This window comes from Felis catus, chromosome B2, assembly GCF_018350175.1.
Source record: "Felis catus isolate Fca126 chromosome B2, F.catus_Fca126_mat1.0, whole genome shotgun sequence".
In the NCBI taxonomy this organism is placed as follows: Eukaryota; Metazoa; Chordata; class Mammalia; order Carnivora; family Felidae; genus Felis; species Felis catus.
The window spans coordinates 80,210,077-80,227,751 of NC_058372.1; the positions used below are offsets into that span (position 1 = coordinate 80,210,077).

General features: G+C 38.3%; 1 protein-coding gene across 1 annotated transcript in view; it reads right to left on the minus strand.

Moving 5' to 3' along the window:
• Positions 1–17,675, minus strand: part of MDN1 (midasin AAA ATPase 1) — a 175,121-nt gene that overhangs the window by 116,070 nt on the left and 41,376 nt on the right. Inside the window, exons 16-20 of the mRNA XM_045057836.1 lie at positions 12,793–13,004; positions 4,732–4,835; positions 2,372–2,516; positions 1,801–1,897; positions 188–301 (exon numbers count right to left, since the gene is read on the minus strand). Coding sequence (XP_044913771.1) covers positions 188–301; positions 1,801–1,897; positions 2,372–2,516; positions 4,732–4,835; positions 12,793–13,004 — 672 coding nt within the window. The remainder of the gene's footprint in view (positions 1–187; positions 302–1,800; positions 1,898–2,371; positions 2,517–4,731; positions 4,836–12,792; positions 13,005–17,675) is intronic.

Genomic DNA, 17,675 nt, shown 5'->3' on the forward strand with positions numbered 1-17,675 from the left:
TGATTCTTAAGCTTTCAATGTAGCTTCATTAGGAAAATCCAAAGAAGATCATAAGGTCCCTACTTTAAAACAGAAACCTTAATGATAATCCTTCTCTAGCAAAAAAGAAATAATAAATATAGATGCATGAGGCATACATTGTTTGTTCAGGGGAAAAGTTTATCAAGAGAAACCAAAGTGAACCTACTTGATAATTCCTTGCACTGTGATCTTATTCACACTCAGTCCTTTCAGATAATCCACAATAAGAATCTGTAAATCTTCTTTACTTTCCAATTCTTCTACATAAAGTTCTGTGAACCTGGAAGACAATTATTATTACAGAATTAAAATTTTGAGGAATACAACTATTTTGATAATAAAAAAATAGAAAACACAAGAAGTTATGTAAACTCATTTGAACTTTTTACAGTATAAACTATAAAAGCCTTTCATGTATAAGAATGAAATACGGCCCTTTGTAGCAACGTGGATGGAACCGGAGAGTGTGATGCTAAGTGAAATAAGCCATACAGAGAAAGACAGATACCATATGGTTTCACTCTTATGTGGATCCTGAGAAACTTAATAGAAACCCATGGGGGAGGGGAAGGAAAAAAAAAAAAAGAGGTTAGAGTGGGAGAGAGCCAAAGCATAAGAGACTCTTAAAAACTGAGAACAAACTGAGGGTTGATGCGGGGTGGGAGGGAGGGGAGGGTGGGTGATGGGTATTGAGGAGGGCACCTTTTGGGATGAGCACTGGGTGTTGTATGGAAACCAATTTGACAATAAATTTCATATACTGAAAAAAATTTTAAAAAAATTAATAAAAGCCTTTCATGTAGATACATATGGACCATAATGAAATGAAAGATAACTGTTGCCAAAAATTTATTTGCATGTAATGAAGTTTTTCATGTACAGTCCTTACAAGAAAGAGTTACAAAAGTAAGACATTTGTCCTCATTTTCAGAGGTGTTTTTGATTCTAACTAAATGTAATAAAACATACACGCTGCAACAACAACAGAACAGTATCAACATCACCATCAAAAATAAAATCATGGAGAAAAAATGATAAAATTGTAGGAGCAAAGGAAAATACATAATGAAATTTATAACATTTTCCTAAGAAGGTTTTATTACTCATATAATGGAGGGAGGAATCTAATAAAATTTTAACACCATTTTAAAACTTGAAATTCAACAAAAGATCACCAACAAAATTAGATCATTCACCTTTTCCCAAATGCTACATATATAAGATACCAACAACTAAGTACCTTATTGGTGTCAGTCAGTGCTTAATGATGAAAACTGAAACTTAAAAGGGTTTTTACAAATCACTGGTCTCGTCCAAAGGGATTCCATTCCTAAAATGCACTTAAACATTTATCAGTATGTGAAATTTCTCTGGTAACTACAAAGATATTTGAAGGAGGAAAAAATTTTGTTTTCAACAATATCCATGATCCATTAAGTGTCATACTAACAACCTAAAGGAAAAAAATTCTCCAGTGTTTTGGAGTCCTCTGTATTCCTACCATCTGGAGAAAGTAGAGGAATATGACACATAAGGAAGGATTCCGCTTATCAGAGATCAAGAAATCTGAAGCATTGTTATGAGGTTTGGTTGTGTTAGTGTTACCAATCAATAAACAAAGAGAACTTAATAAATAAATAAATAAATAAATAGATAGATAGATAGATAAATAAATAAATAAATCCATCCGTCCATCCGTCCGTCCATCCATCCATCCATCCATCCATCCATCCATCCATCCATCCATCCATCCCCAGGAACCAGTCCATGTCTCCTCACCTGTTTCTTATTCCTGGTGGAAGATTCCTTTTGCCCACATCTGTTGCTGGGTTCATACAGGCAAATAAACGGAAGTCGGGATGACGAACCAGTGGTTCTGTTAAGAGAAAATTATAAATTCTCTACTGGTAACATCAAGTCATCAGCCTTAGGTCCACAGAGGAAGACTATTTAATGCCCCAAAACTTAAGGCCAAGACACCCTGCCTCAGACTGTTACTGCTGGCTGCTTAAACCATCCTTGCTTTTTCTGAAACCCCACTGAACAGTTTCTAGGCCTATATACCCCTTAATCTTCTGCTGCCATTCCACCATCTTTTAAGGTATCGTTGTTCATTATATTGAACAGCAGATATTTTGTCACTGAGTATGCACATCTATTACCTACTACCCAAGTAACTTGACAAATTATCTTATTCTTTGCATTCCCCATGCTACCTAACTTGGCAGAAAATTAGTACTAGGGAATGAACACTGGGAGACCTATGTAACACACCTAACCAAAAGAATCTTACTCTAAAGAGGCCACAAGGCCTGGTGCCAAGTCAAACCCCAAAGGGATCAAGTGCTACCTGTATCTCCTCGATCTAGCAATACCAGTGAGCCAGAGGAGCCTTCGAGTAAACCACTGAGACATTCTAATGTTTCTGGAGCAGCCAGATTAATCTCATCCAATAAGATCCACTCTCCTTTCTTTACGGCTTGAGCTAGTGTACCCTAAAAAAAGATAAAGTAAAATGTTAAAAATCCATTTCAAATAAAGATACACTCACCAAGAGCAGTTATGCAAGCAGGGTTAGAAATAAGAGGCAAGGGCAAACCTCTTGTACTTGATGAGCTTTCACCCTAAAGGCCCAATGGCTGCCAGCTTGTTGTCAGAGCTAAGGCCAAAACAACCTTTTTTAAATGTCCAAAAGGGTCAAGGGAATATCTTTGAGCCTAACAGAGAGATGCAACAAAGTAAATCATCTCAGGAGATACATGGTGAGGTAACCGGTAACTTATAATGTATTCAGATGTTTATAGGTGCCCAAATGGTTATTAAAAGCACCCAAAATAAATACAGGATCAGTATACTGACAAGTATGCAAAGATGAAATAAATGACTAAATCAAGAAGGTACAGTGGTTGTAATACATAGCCTTTCACATTTGTTGAAGAATATCAAAATAAATCTTTCTCATCTTTACTGAGTTATCTTTTCAAGTTCTACTTCCAAGAACACTGAAAGATAAATATTAAAATCTACTCAGGTGACAGAACATCAAAAATTGGATTGTTTTATTATTAAATGGCTTTGTACTTTTGCTTTCATGATGATCCTAACAGAATCTTGAATAAATTTAATTGAAAACAATAAAACAGAACAAATGTATTGAACTCTATTGTAATGCCAAATCATAAAATAGGTATAAACCCTTTTTTTTTCATTTATTTATTTTATTTTATTTTTTATCTTTTAAATCTTACATCCAAATTAGTTAGCATCTAGTGCAACAATGATTTCAGGAGTAGATTCCTTACTGCCCCTTACCCATTTAGCCCATCTCGCCTCCCACAACCCCTCCATTAACCCTCAGTTTGTTCTCCATATTTATGAGTCTCTTCTGTTTGTCCCCCTCCCTGTTTTTATATTATTTTTGTTTCCCTTCCCTTATGTTCATCTATTTTGTCTCTTAAAGTCTTCATATGAGTGAAGTCATATGATTTTTGTCTTTCTCTAATTTCACTTAGCATAATACCCTCCAGTTCTATCCACATAGTTGCAAATGGCCAAGATTTCATTCTTTTTGATGGCCGAGTAATACTCCATTGTGTGTGTGTGTGTGTGTGTGTGTGTGTGTGTGCACACACACACACACACACACACACCACACCTTCTTTACCCATTCATCCACTGATGGACATTTGGGCTCTTTCCATACTTCAGCTATTGTTGATAGTGCTGCTATAAACACAGGGGTGCATGTGTCCCTTCGAAACAGCACACCTGTATCCCTTGGATAAATGCCTAGTAGTGCAATTGCTGGGTCATAGGGTAGCTATATTTTTCATTTTTTGAGGAACCTCCATACTGTTTTCCAGAGTGGCTGTACCAGCTTGCATCCCCAGGTATAAACCCTATTTTGAAAGCACCTGACATCCTAATGGGTGATTTTAGAAATAAATCCTACTAAGATTAAGCAATGACGACCAAATTTCCCATACTGATGCACATATGACTGAATGATCTTGCTCTCTCACCAAAACACCATCTCAAATAAGATTCCTACCTTTCTCAGGGCATAGTCAATTATGCCACAAAAGAATTTAATAAACTTCCATCATGAAAATTTAATTAATATGATCTTTCCCACAGGTCACAGGACAGAAAACAATAGCTATCCATTTACTAGAATAGAAAGTAAGGCCTAAAGAGAACACACTCAAATCTCCCGGCCACGGCCCCTGCCATGAAACAGAGTTCACTAGTCATCCTCAACTGCAACTTTAAAAATAATGGTGTTGGGGCGCCTGGGTGGCTCAGTCGGTTGAGCATCTGACTTCAGCTGAGATCATGATCTCGCAATTTGTGAGTTCAAGCCCTGCGTCAGGCTCTGTGCTGACAGCTCAGAGCCTGGAGACTAATTTGGATTCTGTGTCTCCTCTCTCTGCCCATCTCCCACCTGTGCTCTGTCTCTCTCTGTCTCTCAAAAATAAATAAATAAATGTAAAAATAAAAAAAATTAAAAAAAAAATAATGGTGATTATCAAGACCTTACAATTTCCATAAAGGACATTTTTCAGAAATCCTCCCCACAAAATATTAGTATTTATTAAATTTTAAACAGCAAGCACTAAAAACATCAACAGTAATAGTAGCCTGCCTAAACTTGCATTTTGCATCAAATCAACATTCCCTTAACCCAGATAGCCAGCCAAAGCAAAATACCTCTACGAATGCAAACAAGAGGGCATTTTCAGTCATTTTCATCTGTTGCTGAGCATGGCTGAGTCTAAGACCAAATGCTTCCCATTTCTCTTTTAGGAGTAACCCTAGAAAAGAATAAAGACAAGAATTTGACACACATTTTGAGTTGTAATACATTTAACTTACACACACACAAAACTCATACAAAAATCAAACATCTTAGACATACTAAAAAATAAGTCCTAACACTTATATAATGCTATGTACCAGCAACTATACTAATCAGGTCATTTATATATGCATGTGTATATTAATTTTTTTACCCTTCACAACAATCCTTTCAAGTAGGTACTCTTACTCCCATTTTAGGGATAAGAAAGCACACAGAAGACAACTAAGCTACCAAAACCCCTTTGACTATAGAACTTAGCTTTTTGAAGAACTTATTTTCTAAGGAAATAAGATTGAGTGACCAGTAAGTGGTACTGGTACATCAACATCACCAACCATGTTTTTATGGAAATCTTGCCTAGAATCACAGGAACAGCAATACTTCAGAATTAGTCATCTTTGCCCCTAAGTCCCAGAAAACTCCAATTTGTATTGCTTCATTCTTCCCCAAACTCCTCTCCTAATTCTATAACTGAACCCAAGTTTGTCTGCCTGACATGCAGCAAAGCCAAACAGAGAGCAAGGATGCATTTAAGAGGCAGCCAAATGAGGAGACTCAGGAAAGCAAGCCTCAAATACGCAAGCCTGAAGAGTCACGGATATTTAAAGGCAAACGAAAACAGATGTGGGTAAAAAGTTGCATCTGTGGTTATTAGTCTGCAGCTGCACTTATCATTAGTTCCATTAACCCTTTGGTTACCAGTTTCAATCCCCATTGTCTTTTGATCATGCTTTATTCCTGAAGGAACTGGGATGATGACAGCTCTTGCTACTTCCTGCTGAAACAGGGTGCAATTTCACGGTTTGAGGAATCAAACAACTTCGTGCTTTCTTGGTAATATTCACTGGTACTTAGCTTAACCTGTGCATTCTGCTTGAACAAACTAGTAGTGTCTTCTTTGGTTGTTTTGAAGCAACATCGGAAAGCTGACATCTTGAGCAACCAGACAAACTACCAGGCACAGCTAAAGTCCTTATCTTCATCATGCAGTAAATAAACTTTATCAAGAATAAGGGGCTTTACAATTTGGGGAAGAACTGCATCTCCAATGCTCTTTCTTATCACTACATCCCATTTTTTTGCTGTGGCTGACAACTGCATTATCACCAACCAGTTCTTTCATAGCGATGCTCTGAAGCTCTGATGTTAGGTGAATTTCTCACTGGTGTTGGAACCAGTCTCAAACACAATTGAATGAATTCTATTGAATCTCCTCATTCCTTTAAAAGCCAGCTGCCTGATTGAAGTCTTGGTGTTTCCTCAAAGTCAACTGGCATTACTTCATGGTAGGGGTTGGCCTGTGACACCAATGACACAGTAAGCAGCTGAATTCAGGAAATATTTAACTGTGGAGAAGAATATTCTTATAATGTAGCAGGTGGATCCTGGAGGGCTAACACAGCCTCTCCCACTCTGACCAGGTGGGTTCAATCAGCTCCAGGGGCCACCATGTGGGTACACCCATCTGGTCTATTTTTCTGCATGTCCATATTCAGATCCTTGTGCAGTAAAAAAGCAGGAAATCTGGCCACTATCTTTTCCTCTATTAGAGACACAGCTGTTCTTATAGTGGCATTCCAAGCATGTGCAAAAACCTTCACCTGGTATCTAGCCTTTATTGCTTATGGATTCAAACTGCTATAAAGTATTCAGCAAAATAGCAAAACCAGTAACCCGAAGTAATCACACTCATCTGTTAGTCCGTCTCCTGAAAAATACCTTAAGATCTGTTGGGGCTCACAAGAATAGTTAGCAAAATTTTGTTCCAAAGATGGTGGGTGAAATCTGTGCTCAAGGTGTGTCATCCAAGGTTTGGGTGATTCTGGCTCTTCTGTTTTTTGTCTTGTTTTCTCCAAGGTCAAAAGTCCCCTTCCCTTCCAACTAGCCCCATGGGCATGTACTAAGGAAAGGGCTTCAGCTTTGTTGATGGGTTACCACAGTATAGTCAAAGTCCTTGTATACCATTACAAATTAATATTCTTGGGGCGCCTGGGTAGCTCAGTTGTTAAGTGTCCAACTTCAGCTCAGGTAATAATCTCATGGTTCATGAGTTCAAGCCCCGTGTTAGGCTCTGCATTCTCTATACGTTGCGCCCCCCCCCCCCCAAGTAAATAAACATTAAAAAAAATTAACATTCTCCACTTTTGACAAGTTTTTGTTTTGTTAGAAAAACCTCACAATTCAATATTGTTTCTTCTTGGCCTGAGTTTAACTGTTCTGTCCCTAGATATGAGGTTTACTACAGGTGTTATAAACCAGTCTTAGTCTTAATAGGTTAGTTCTGTTCAACAGTTGTCTTAGCTCAGGAGGCAGTCCTGCAGGTGGGCTCTCAAAGCTAGGCCTGATAAGGCTGCTAGAAACACTATAAGCAAGGCATCAAGTTGGTATTCCTAAGGGGCTAGATCCTTAAAGCTATGTGGTCACATTTGAGTCTATGCATTTTACACTCAAATAGGACATTCCAGTCAGAGCCTTGGTAATATAACCAATGTTTCCAGTGGTGTTCCGTTACAAATAGAACAGATTCTTAGAGAACTTATGCTAATAATAATAACCGCCATGAAAATATAAGAATATTCACTGAGAATTTTTGAATTCTGGAGGAATCAGGTAGGGGAAAAAAATGAATGTTTCATATTTGTTTACAAAGGAATACTGTATTAAATTTCTGCAAGTCACAGCTTAAGAGAAAAACTTTCCTTAAATCTGGAAGGGCAAACATTAAGGAGCCAGCAATGTTTCAAACAAGTCATAAAAAATGAAACCATTTTTCTTAATTCTTTCAGTCCCATGTTACTCTGCTTGAATCCAGTTTTTTCATTAGTTCCAGAAATTTATACCTAGTTCAGTTTTATGATCTTAAAGATATGAGAAAACTGTATTTGTCAAAAGTTCTTTCCTTGCATTGCATTAAAGGTGAAAGGTATTTGCAAGATCATCAGAGTAAAATAGTAACTATAAATGACAAAAGATTACAAAATGGCCACGGGTAAAGATATGATGGGACTTCATTATAATGCAGTTGACAAGGAAATTTGTCAGCATTTCAATAATTAGAATTACAAGTGATGACATAATAAAATCTTATAACCTCAGAAGGTTTATCATCACTTATTTGACCATGCTTCCCATGTGATTTGATATACCAAATAAGCCTAGTTGGTAAAAAAAAAAGACTTCATTTAGAAGCTGAATTTTGGGAAGTCTGTCAGAAATATGAGAAATTTTTAAAGCATATGCCAAAACAGGATTACAAATCATTACAAAATTTAGTATTTAATTATCTATTTAGCCAAGGCAGCAATAAGAGATTCTAAAGGCAAATACAGAAGGTTACAGATTTGTTAGCAACACTGAAGTCTTTTCTTAAATAATCAAGGATCTAACAGAGACAAAACATAGAAACTTTGTTTTTCTAAGCAGGTTACATTAATGATAAAGAAAAACCTTTGTTTATAATTTCTTATTAGGCCAATAACCAAAGGAAACTGTCATTTTAACAGAAAAACCTAATTCCAGTTTTATACCAGTATACTTCCTATATTAAAACGTACTCTTCCAACAAGACGAATTCTTTAAAAATGTATGCAGTCCCTCCTTTTTTCCTCCCTGTCATCTCCAATGTTGATATATAGTTATTGGGACAAGGACATCTAGGGCACTGCACAGATCTGATCTCTTGTGGCACGTGCGGTGACGTGCTAACCAGAATCTCCATCAGAAATGAAGGGCTTTCGGGGCGCCTGGGGGGGCTCAGTTGGCTGACCATCCAGCTCAGGTCATGATCTTGAGATTGAGCCCCTTGATGGATTCTGTGCTGGGTATGGAGCCTGCTTAAGATTCATATTCTCTTTCTTTCTCTCTCTCTCTCTCTCCCTCCCTCCTTCCTTCCCCCTCTCCCACCCCATCTCTGCCCCTCCCCCTACTTGTGCTCATGCTCTTGCTCTGGCTCTCTCTCAAAAAAAAAAAAAAAGAAAAAAAAAGAAAGAAAGAAAGAAAAAAAAAAAAAAAGAAATGAAAGGCTCTCAGTCCTCAACTCTCAGATGCCATCAGGGACTGCCTTGACTGAAGACAACTGATTTGCCAAGGACATGCCCTCTTCCCAGGTGGTCACATCCAATGACGATTATAGAAGTCCAGCCCCAATTTAGGATGGTTCTCAAGAAAATCCAACTTTTGGAACTCCTCAGAGAATCAGCTATGGCTTCTGTTGATAGTGTGTCACTGCTCAATTTCTGCTTAATCTTGCTCTCTTACCCCTCTCTGTTACCCAGGTGTAGACCACTCCCTAATAAACTTTACATACTAATATCCATAATCTTGGGGCTCCTGGGTGGCTCAGTAGGTTGAGCATCCAACTCTTGATTTTTTTCTTGGTTCAGTTCATGATCCCAGGGACATGGGACCAAGCCCTGTGTCGGGCTTCATGCTAAGGGAGGAGCCTGCTTGGGATTTTCTCTCTCTCCCTCTGCCCCTCTCCCCTTCTCCCCTGTGTGCACGCTCTCTCTCTTTAAAAAAACAAAAACATGGGAATGCAAGCTGGTGCAGCCACTCTGGAAAACAGTATGGAGGTTCCTCAAAAAACTAAAAATAGAACTACCCTACGACCCAGCAATTGCACTGCTAGGCATTTATCCACTGGATACAGGTGTGCTGTTTCGATGGGACACATGCACCCCCATGTTTATAGCAGCACTATCAACAATAGCCAAAGTATGGAAAGACCCCAAATGTCCATCAGTGGATGAATGGATAAAGAAGATGTGGTATACATATACAATGGAGTATTACTCAGCAATTAAAAAGAATGAAATCTTACCATTTGCAACTATGTGGATGGAACTGGAGGGTATTATGCTAAGTGAAATTAGTCAGAGAAAGACAAAAATCATATGACTTCAACTCATATGAAGACTCTAAGAGACAAAACAGATGAACATAAGGGAAGGGAAACAAAAGTGGTATAAAAACAGAGAGGGGGACAAAACAGAAGAGACTCATAAACATGGAGAACAAACTGAGGGTTACTGGAGGGGTTGTGGGAGGCGGGATAGGCTAAATGGGTAAGGGGCACTAAGGAATCTACTCCTGAAATCATTGTTGCACTAGATGCTAACTAATTTGGATGTAAATTTTAAAATATAAAAAATAAAATTAAAAAATAATAAAAAAACAAAAACAAAAAAACAACTAATATCATTAATCTTATTGACGACCATGCACAAAAATTCCTTTCCAAAGATTCCCTTCTCACAAACCTTCCACAACTTTCCTTTTTACATTCATATTTTGACCTACATTTTTCCTCTTTACATACCCAGTCTCACGTTCCTTGCATATATGAATTGTTTCCCTTATCATTTCCAGTAATTCTAATTATATGTATTAGAATTCTTAACTCTTAAAAATCTTAAGTTTCTAGTAAAAACTAAGTTGTAACTAATTGTAAACTGTTGTGTTGGCATTTTTTATATTGGTAAACTTATGACTACACTGAAGAATTCTGAGAAATGTATGCCTTATTTCAGTGTACCATAAAACATGTTTACTAATAAACCCAAATATCTTTAGTTTCTCTGTAACAGGAAGCCAAAAGCAGATAGAACTATGTTTAGTAATTAATGTTTTCTTACCTGGAAATTATATAGATACTTAATTTACTTAACCCATCATTTAACTTTGTAAAACTTTATAGGTGACCAAAGATTTTGAAAGCTACTTAAAAGTTTACCTATAAACTTTTTTTTAATGTTTATTCATTTTTGAGAGAGAGACAGAGGCAGACAGAAAGGGAGACACAGAATCTCTGGTAGGCTCCAGGCTCTGAGCCATCAGCACAGAGCCCAACAGGGGGCTTGAACTCATAAACCGAGAGATCATGACTGGAGCTAAAGTCAGGTGCTTAACCAATTGAACCACCCAGGCTCCCCAACCTATAAACTTTTTTATCTTATTTATATCCATTTCTTTTTTCTTAATAGTTACGTTCAGATTGCCAATCTAAACTTTAGAAGAAAGTCATTCTCCCAAGAAACATGTATTTAAAATTTTTTTTTGTATCAACTTATTTGACTTAAGTAAATCGAAGCAGAATAAAAGTAATGCTGTTAATTCTAAAGACACGTCTATTAAACAAACAACCTTAAACTAACAACCTTAAATTAGCTTTAATACCAAATATTTTTTCAGATCACGTAAATGTGAAAAACTTACATTAGTTTCTGAGTTTTAGAATGTCTAAAGCTTACAAGCACTTGCCTTTTTTTTTTTTTAATTTTTTTTTTTAATGTTTATTTTTTTTGAGAGAATGCAAGCAGGGGAGGGGCAGAGAGAGAGGAAGACAGAGAATCCGAAGCAGGCTCCAGGCTGTCAGCACAGAGCCCGACATGGGGCTCAAACTCACAAACTGTGAGATCATGACCTGAGCCGAAGTCAGAGGTTCAACTGACTGAGCCACCCAGGTGCCCCACAAGCACTTGCCTTTAAACCAACTTATATATAACTCCTTTACAAACTAATTTTAGCAATACTATCCAAAGGTGGAGAAAATTTCTCATATTTAAACATACATGAACACATGAATATACAAAAAAGATGCAAACAAAATCTTACAGAACAAATCCAACTGCAAATGGTATTATAACGCATGGATTCATTAATTGGTCATCATTACCTGGAGTCTAATGAATATTATGACCAAGCAGTGTCGCACAAAAGATCATCTTTTTCCTTTCATGGGTTCATAACTAAGCACTGCTCAGTTTTAAAGAATATAACCCAAAAGGCTCCATTCAGGAATCAAACTGTCATTTCCCATTTTCCAATTACAATGCAGCTGATTTTACCCAAAGATTCCCAAAGAAGCAACAACAAACCAAATGAATGAAACCCCGAGTACCTCTGTGAGCACTGGTTCCTCCCTAAAAGTCAGGGCTGCACCAACTGAACCAAATGGCTTCCTAGTCAACCTTTTCTTTTTTTTTTTTTAATTTTTTTTTTCAACGTTTATTTATTTTTGTGACAGAGAGAGACAGAGCATGAACGGGGGAGGGGCAGAGAGAGAGGGAGACACAGAATCGGAAACAGGCTCCAGGCTCTCAGCCATCAGCCCAGAGCCCGGCGCGGGGCTCGAACTCACGGACCGCGAGATCGTGACCTGGCTGAAGTCGGACGCTTAACCGACTGCGCCACCCAGGCGCCCCCTAGTCAACCTTTTCTAATTAAGCAAGGGAAGGATGCTAAGAGAGCCAAACCAAATGGAAGGAAGAAATGACCTCACCAAGACACATCTGCCCAAACCAAAAACCATTCCCTGCCCATGAGAGCTAAATTAAACACTGAGGGCTGGCAGCACCCAGTCAGGGCAGGGAGTGTCATCCTTAGGAAAAAGAGCCTAGGTAGCTGCTTAGACTTTCCCCCAGATTGTTGTTGTCGGCTGGGAGCTCATGAACCACTGGCAAAAAGCTCCTGCCTGGCTCACCAAATTTGTAACTAAACTCCAGTTCATGTGCCCAACACACAGCAAAGCCATTTAAGATGTCGATTATGTAGCAAGGAAAGGGTTTACTTGAGAGGCAGCCAAGGGGTGCCTGGCTGGCAGTCATACAGCACACAACTCTTGATCTCAGGGTTGTAGGTTTGAGCCCCACTTTGGGTGTAGAGATTACTTAAAAATAAAATCTTAAAAACCAAACAAAAAAAAGAGGCAGTGAGACAAGGAGACGGGAGAGCAAGCCTCAAATCTGTCTCCCGGAAGGAGAAGAGGCACGGATATTTAAAGGAAAACACTGCAGCCTGGTTTATTAGTCTGTAGCTGTGCTTATTAGTTCCATTAACCCTTTGGTCACTGGTTTCAATTCTGTTAATTAAGCCAAAGCCTCATGGCCTCCCACTAGCATTACTGTTCTTACCAGTTTCACTTTCTTTTCCATCCTTGTTGACGGCCGACTTGTGTACATGCTGCATTAGTCTGAGGAGATCATGCCACCGTTTCTGCCTGTAACAGGTCTGAATGTGTCCTAAGAATGTAAAGTTTTGCTTCTTGGAAAATGTCTGGGCAAAGAGTTCTTCAAATGCCTCCCGTAAGGGCAGCCAAATAAGTTTATGGTCCACCGGTTTGTAACTGAAACAAAAGGTAAATATAATTCCCAAACTTCTGAAGCTACTAGAGATTAGAAATCATGTGTTAGAAAATAGGAATAGGTCCAAGATTTCATTTACTCAAAATCAGAAATAATATCAAAATACTTTAAAGATCTATGCTTTAGGGGTGCCTGGGTGGCTCAGTTAGTTGAGCATCCAAGTCTTGATTTTGGCTCAGGTCCTAATCCTAGGGTCATGGGACTGAGCCCCACATGGGGCTCTGCACCAAGCGTAGAGACTACTTGGGATTCTCTCTCCCTCTCCCTCTGCCCTTCTTCTCTGCTCAGACTCACTCTCTCTATATTAACAATCTATGTTAAAGTTTTAAATTATAATCGATTTTCTTCATTCTAAATGTTTGAAGAGTCTACACTGAAGGTAAAAACAGTATTATGAAAAGAATTCGAAATTCCTAGTTGGGCAGTGAAAGGCATGTCACTTATTTTACTAACATGTTTAAATAAACATCACGTAGAAGACTCAATGATAAACCATATTTTATCAAGATTGACCAAAAGTTTTCAGAATATCTTAGAAGAAAATACAACATCTGAAACTGGTTAGCTTAAGAAAAGTGAACACAGCTCATGCCTTCTCAATTGATGGGGGAGAGAATTGCTCTCAAAGAGGAAAACTAGGGGAGAGAGGACAGCAACAAAACCTTAGATGTTGCAATGGTCTGTGGCCCTCCAAAGCTCAACATTTTATTTCTTAGTATTTAGATTCTCTCTTATTCTATAGCACTTCTCTGTTGGGGAGCTAGGAAATTAGTTCATATTAATTGTAATATCTGGAGGTGACAGGTGATAATAAACAGTCGAGAACCACTGCTGTAGCTAGAAGTTGCTCAAGCAGCAACTAATTGTTCCTGGAAAACCTCAGGTATACAATTTTCTATACCCTAAGATACTAAATACTATAATTCAAATACAATGACATAACTTTTATTTCCACAAAAAATAATTTGAGAACTAAAACAAAAACAAGTATGTTTCGCAACAATCAAGCACAATTAGAAAACTCATGGACACTATTTACTCATTGGACTGTGAGAGAGAAACCATGAGATAAGCAAAACCAATGCCCAGATACTGAGCATCCATCAAAGAGTCTGATTCCAGAGAGAAAAAGTATGAGAACTTCAAACTCATGCACACTTACCAGTAAGCACTAACACATTAGTAAAGACATTTATTCAATTTATTCAACAAAAATTTACTGAGTACCTGTTAGGTGTTAGGCACTGAGTAAACAAGACCCACAAGGTCCTCCCCCACCTACAATCTAACAAAAGAATAGAAAAAGACATCTACTATAAAATATCAAATAGTAGTTAAGTGCTATGATTATAGATAAATGAGACTGGGTGGAGAAGGCACTGGTAATTTAAATATGATAGAAAGGCTTTGTTAAAGATGAGCGTTTCAAGGCAACCCAAATCAAGCAAGGAAAGGAGTTAAGCTAAACATCTGTGGACCACAAGGGATGCCACACAGAGAACAGCAAGCAACCAGGTGCAACACAGAAAGCGTGTGGCTGGAGCTCAACAGCAGAGCCGAAGGGAGAAAATTATGTCAGAGAAGTACCAGTGCTAGATTATGAAGGGTCTTATAGGCCCAAAAAAGCCTTTGGAGTATACTCTAAATGGCCTGAGAAGTCAGTGTAAGGATTTGAGACAGAGAGTAATGCAATCTGATTATACTTTAAAAGGACTGTTAACTACTAAATGGAAGAGACTGTAGGGAAGTTAAGAGTAGAAGCAAACATGAGAGACCTATACAATGGACCAAAGCAAAAGATGATGAACACTAGGAATAGTGAGAAATTAAACAAAACACACATGTTATTTAAATAAAGTTGCTAGTCTTAAAGATGATAGTACGAATGGAATCCAAAGCTAACTGAGGCAGCTGCCTGGGTTCAGTACAGACTGCCTGGGTTCAAACATGAACCAGCCACTACCTTGTACTAAGTACTTAATCCCTATGTGTCTCAGTTCTCTATTGTGTAAAATGGGGTAAGAGTCTGTGCCTCATGGTTGTTAAAAAGGCCACATGAGTTAACACAGATAAAGGACTCCAAACAGAGCCTGGAACGTGAGTGCGTATAAGAATTAACTTAAAGTGGAGCATAGTGGCTGAAACAGTTAAGTCAATATATTTCAAGTGATGAAAAAAATGAGTCAACATATATACACTTCAGAAAAGAAAAAAATGAATTGTAACACAAATACTCAATGGGAACCAGCCTGACACCTGGGAGAACATACACTGAGACTACATGTAAGAATTCATTTGAAAATGGGCAAACCATGGGCTTTGAGCTATATTACAAAGCTGTAGTCATCAAGACAGTATGGTACTGGCACAAAAACAGATGCTCAGATCAATGGAAAAGAATAGAGAGCCCAGAAATGGACCCAAAAATGTATGGCCAACTAATCTTTGACAAAGCAGTCATCGGAAAGAATATCCGATGAAATAAAGACAGTCTCTTCAGCAAGTTGTGCTGGGAAAAATGCACAGCAACATGCAGAAGAATCAACCCGGACCACTTTCTTACACCATATACAAAAATAAACTCAAAATGGATGAAAGACCTCAATGTAAGACAGGAAACCATCAAAATCCTCCAGGAGAAAGCAGACAAAAACCTCTTTGACCTTGGCTGCAGCAACTTCTTACTCAACATGTCTCCAGAGGCAAGGGAAACAAAAGCAAAAATGAACTATTGGGACCTTATCAAAATAAAAAGCTTCTGCACAGAGGAGGAAACAATCAGCAAAACTACAAGGCAACTGATGGGGGTGCCTGGATGGCTGAGTCGGTTGAGCATGTGACTTCAGCTCAGGTCATGATCTCACGGTTCTTGAGTTTGAGCCTCGTGTTGGGCTCTGTGCTGACAGCTCAGAGCCTGGAGCTTGCTTCTGAATCCGTGACTCCCTCTCTCTCTGCCCCTCTACTGCTCATACTCTGTCTCTCAAAAAATAAATACATGTTTAAAAAAATTTAAAAAAAAAAAAAAAAAAGGCATGGGGCGCCTGGGTGGCTCAGTCGGTTGAGCGGCTGACTTTGGCGCAGGTCATGATTTCGCGGTCCGTGAGTTCGAGCCCCGCGTCGGGCTCTGTGCTGACAGCTCAGAGCCTGGAGCCTGCTTCAGATTCTGTGTCTCCCTCTCTCTCTGACCCTCCCCCATTCATGCTCTGTCTCTGTCTCAAAAATAAATAAACGTTAAAAAAAAAAAATTAAAAAAAAAAAGGCAACTGATGGAATGGGAGAAGATATTTACAAATGACATTATCAGATAAAGGGTTAGTATCCAAAATCTATAAAGAACTTAATCAAACTCAACACCCAAAAAACAAATAATCTAGTGAAAAAATGGGCAAAAGACATGAATAGACACTTCTCCAAAGAAGACTTCCAGATGGCCAACTGACACATGAAAAAATGCTCAACATCACTCATCATCAGGGAAATACAAATCAAAACCACAACGAGATACCACCTCACACCTGTAAGAATGGCTAACATTTAACAACTCAGGCAACAACAGATGTTGGCAGGGATGCGGAGAAAGGATCTCTTTTGCACTGTTGGTGGGAATGCAAACTGGTGCGGCCACTCTGGAAAAGCGTAGAGGTTCCTCAAAAAATTAGAAATAGAACTACCCTACGACCCAACAATTGCACTACTAGGTATTTGTCTAAGGGATACAAGTGTGCTCTTTCGAAGCGGCCCATGCACCCCAATGTTTATAGCAGCACTATCAACAATAGCCAAGTATGGAAAGAACCCAAATGTTCATCGATGGATGAATAAATAAAGAAGATGTGGTGTGTGTGCGCACGCGCGCGTGCGCACACACACACACACACACACACACACACACACACACACAAAATGGAGTATTACTCGGCAGTCAAGAAGAATGAAATCTTGCCATTTGCAACTACGTAGATGGAACTAGAGGTACTATGCTAAGGAAATTTGTCAGAGAAAGAGAAATATCATATGAGGACTTTAAGATACAAAACAGATGAACATAAGGAAAGGGAAGCAAAAATAATATAAAAATGGAGGGGGACAAAACATAAAAGACTCTTAAATATGGAGAACAGAGGGTTACTGGAGGGGTTGTGGGGGGGGGGGGTTGGGCTAATTGGGTAAGGGGCATTAAGGAATCTACTCCTGAAATCATTGTTGCACTATATGCTAACTAATTTGGATGTAAATTAAAAAAATAATAATAAAATAAAATATTTTTTTAATTAAAAAAAAACTACTTATAATGGGTGACGTGACATAACACTATAAATTCTTAGAAGAAATAGACCTAGTCCATGTTCAGTTATTGTAAGACTAGCCATTTGTGTTAGGAGTATGTAATAGCAGAACATTCCTGAAGACATATATAGATACAAAATAGAAAGAAATACATGGTAGTATAGATATACCGAGTTAAGAAACAAATTATATCACTAAAAAAACATTGCCAAGTACCTCAATGAAGGAAAGAGGAGATTAAGTGTCAATGAACTAACAGAAGTAAACTAAAAACAAGGTAGAAAGATCACTGGGGAAAAAATTAAAAAACGAAAGTAGAATTAAAGAAAGATAAATCTCAGCTAATGGATCTTAAGACAGAATAT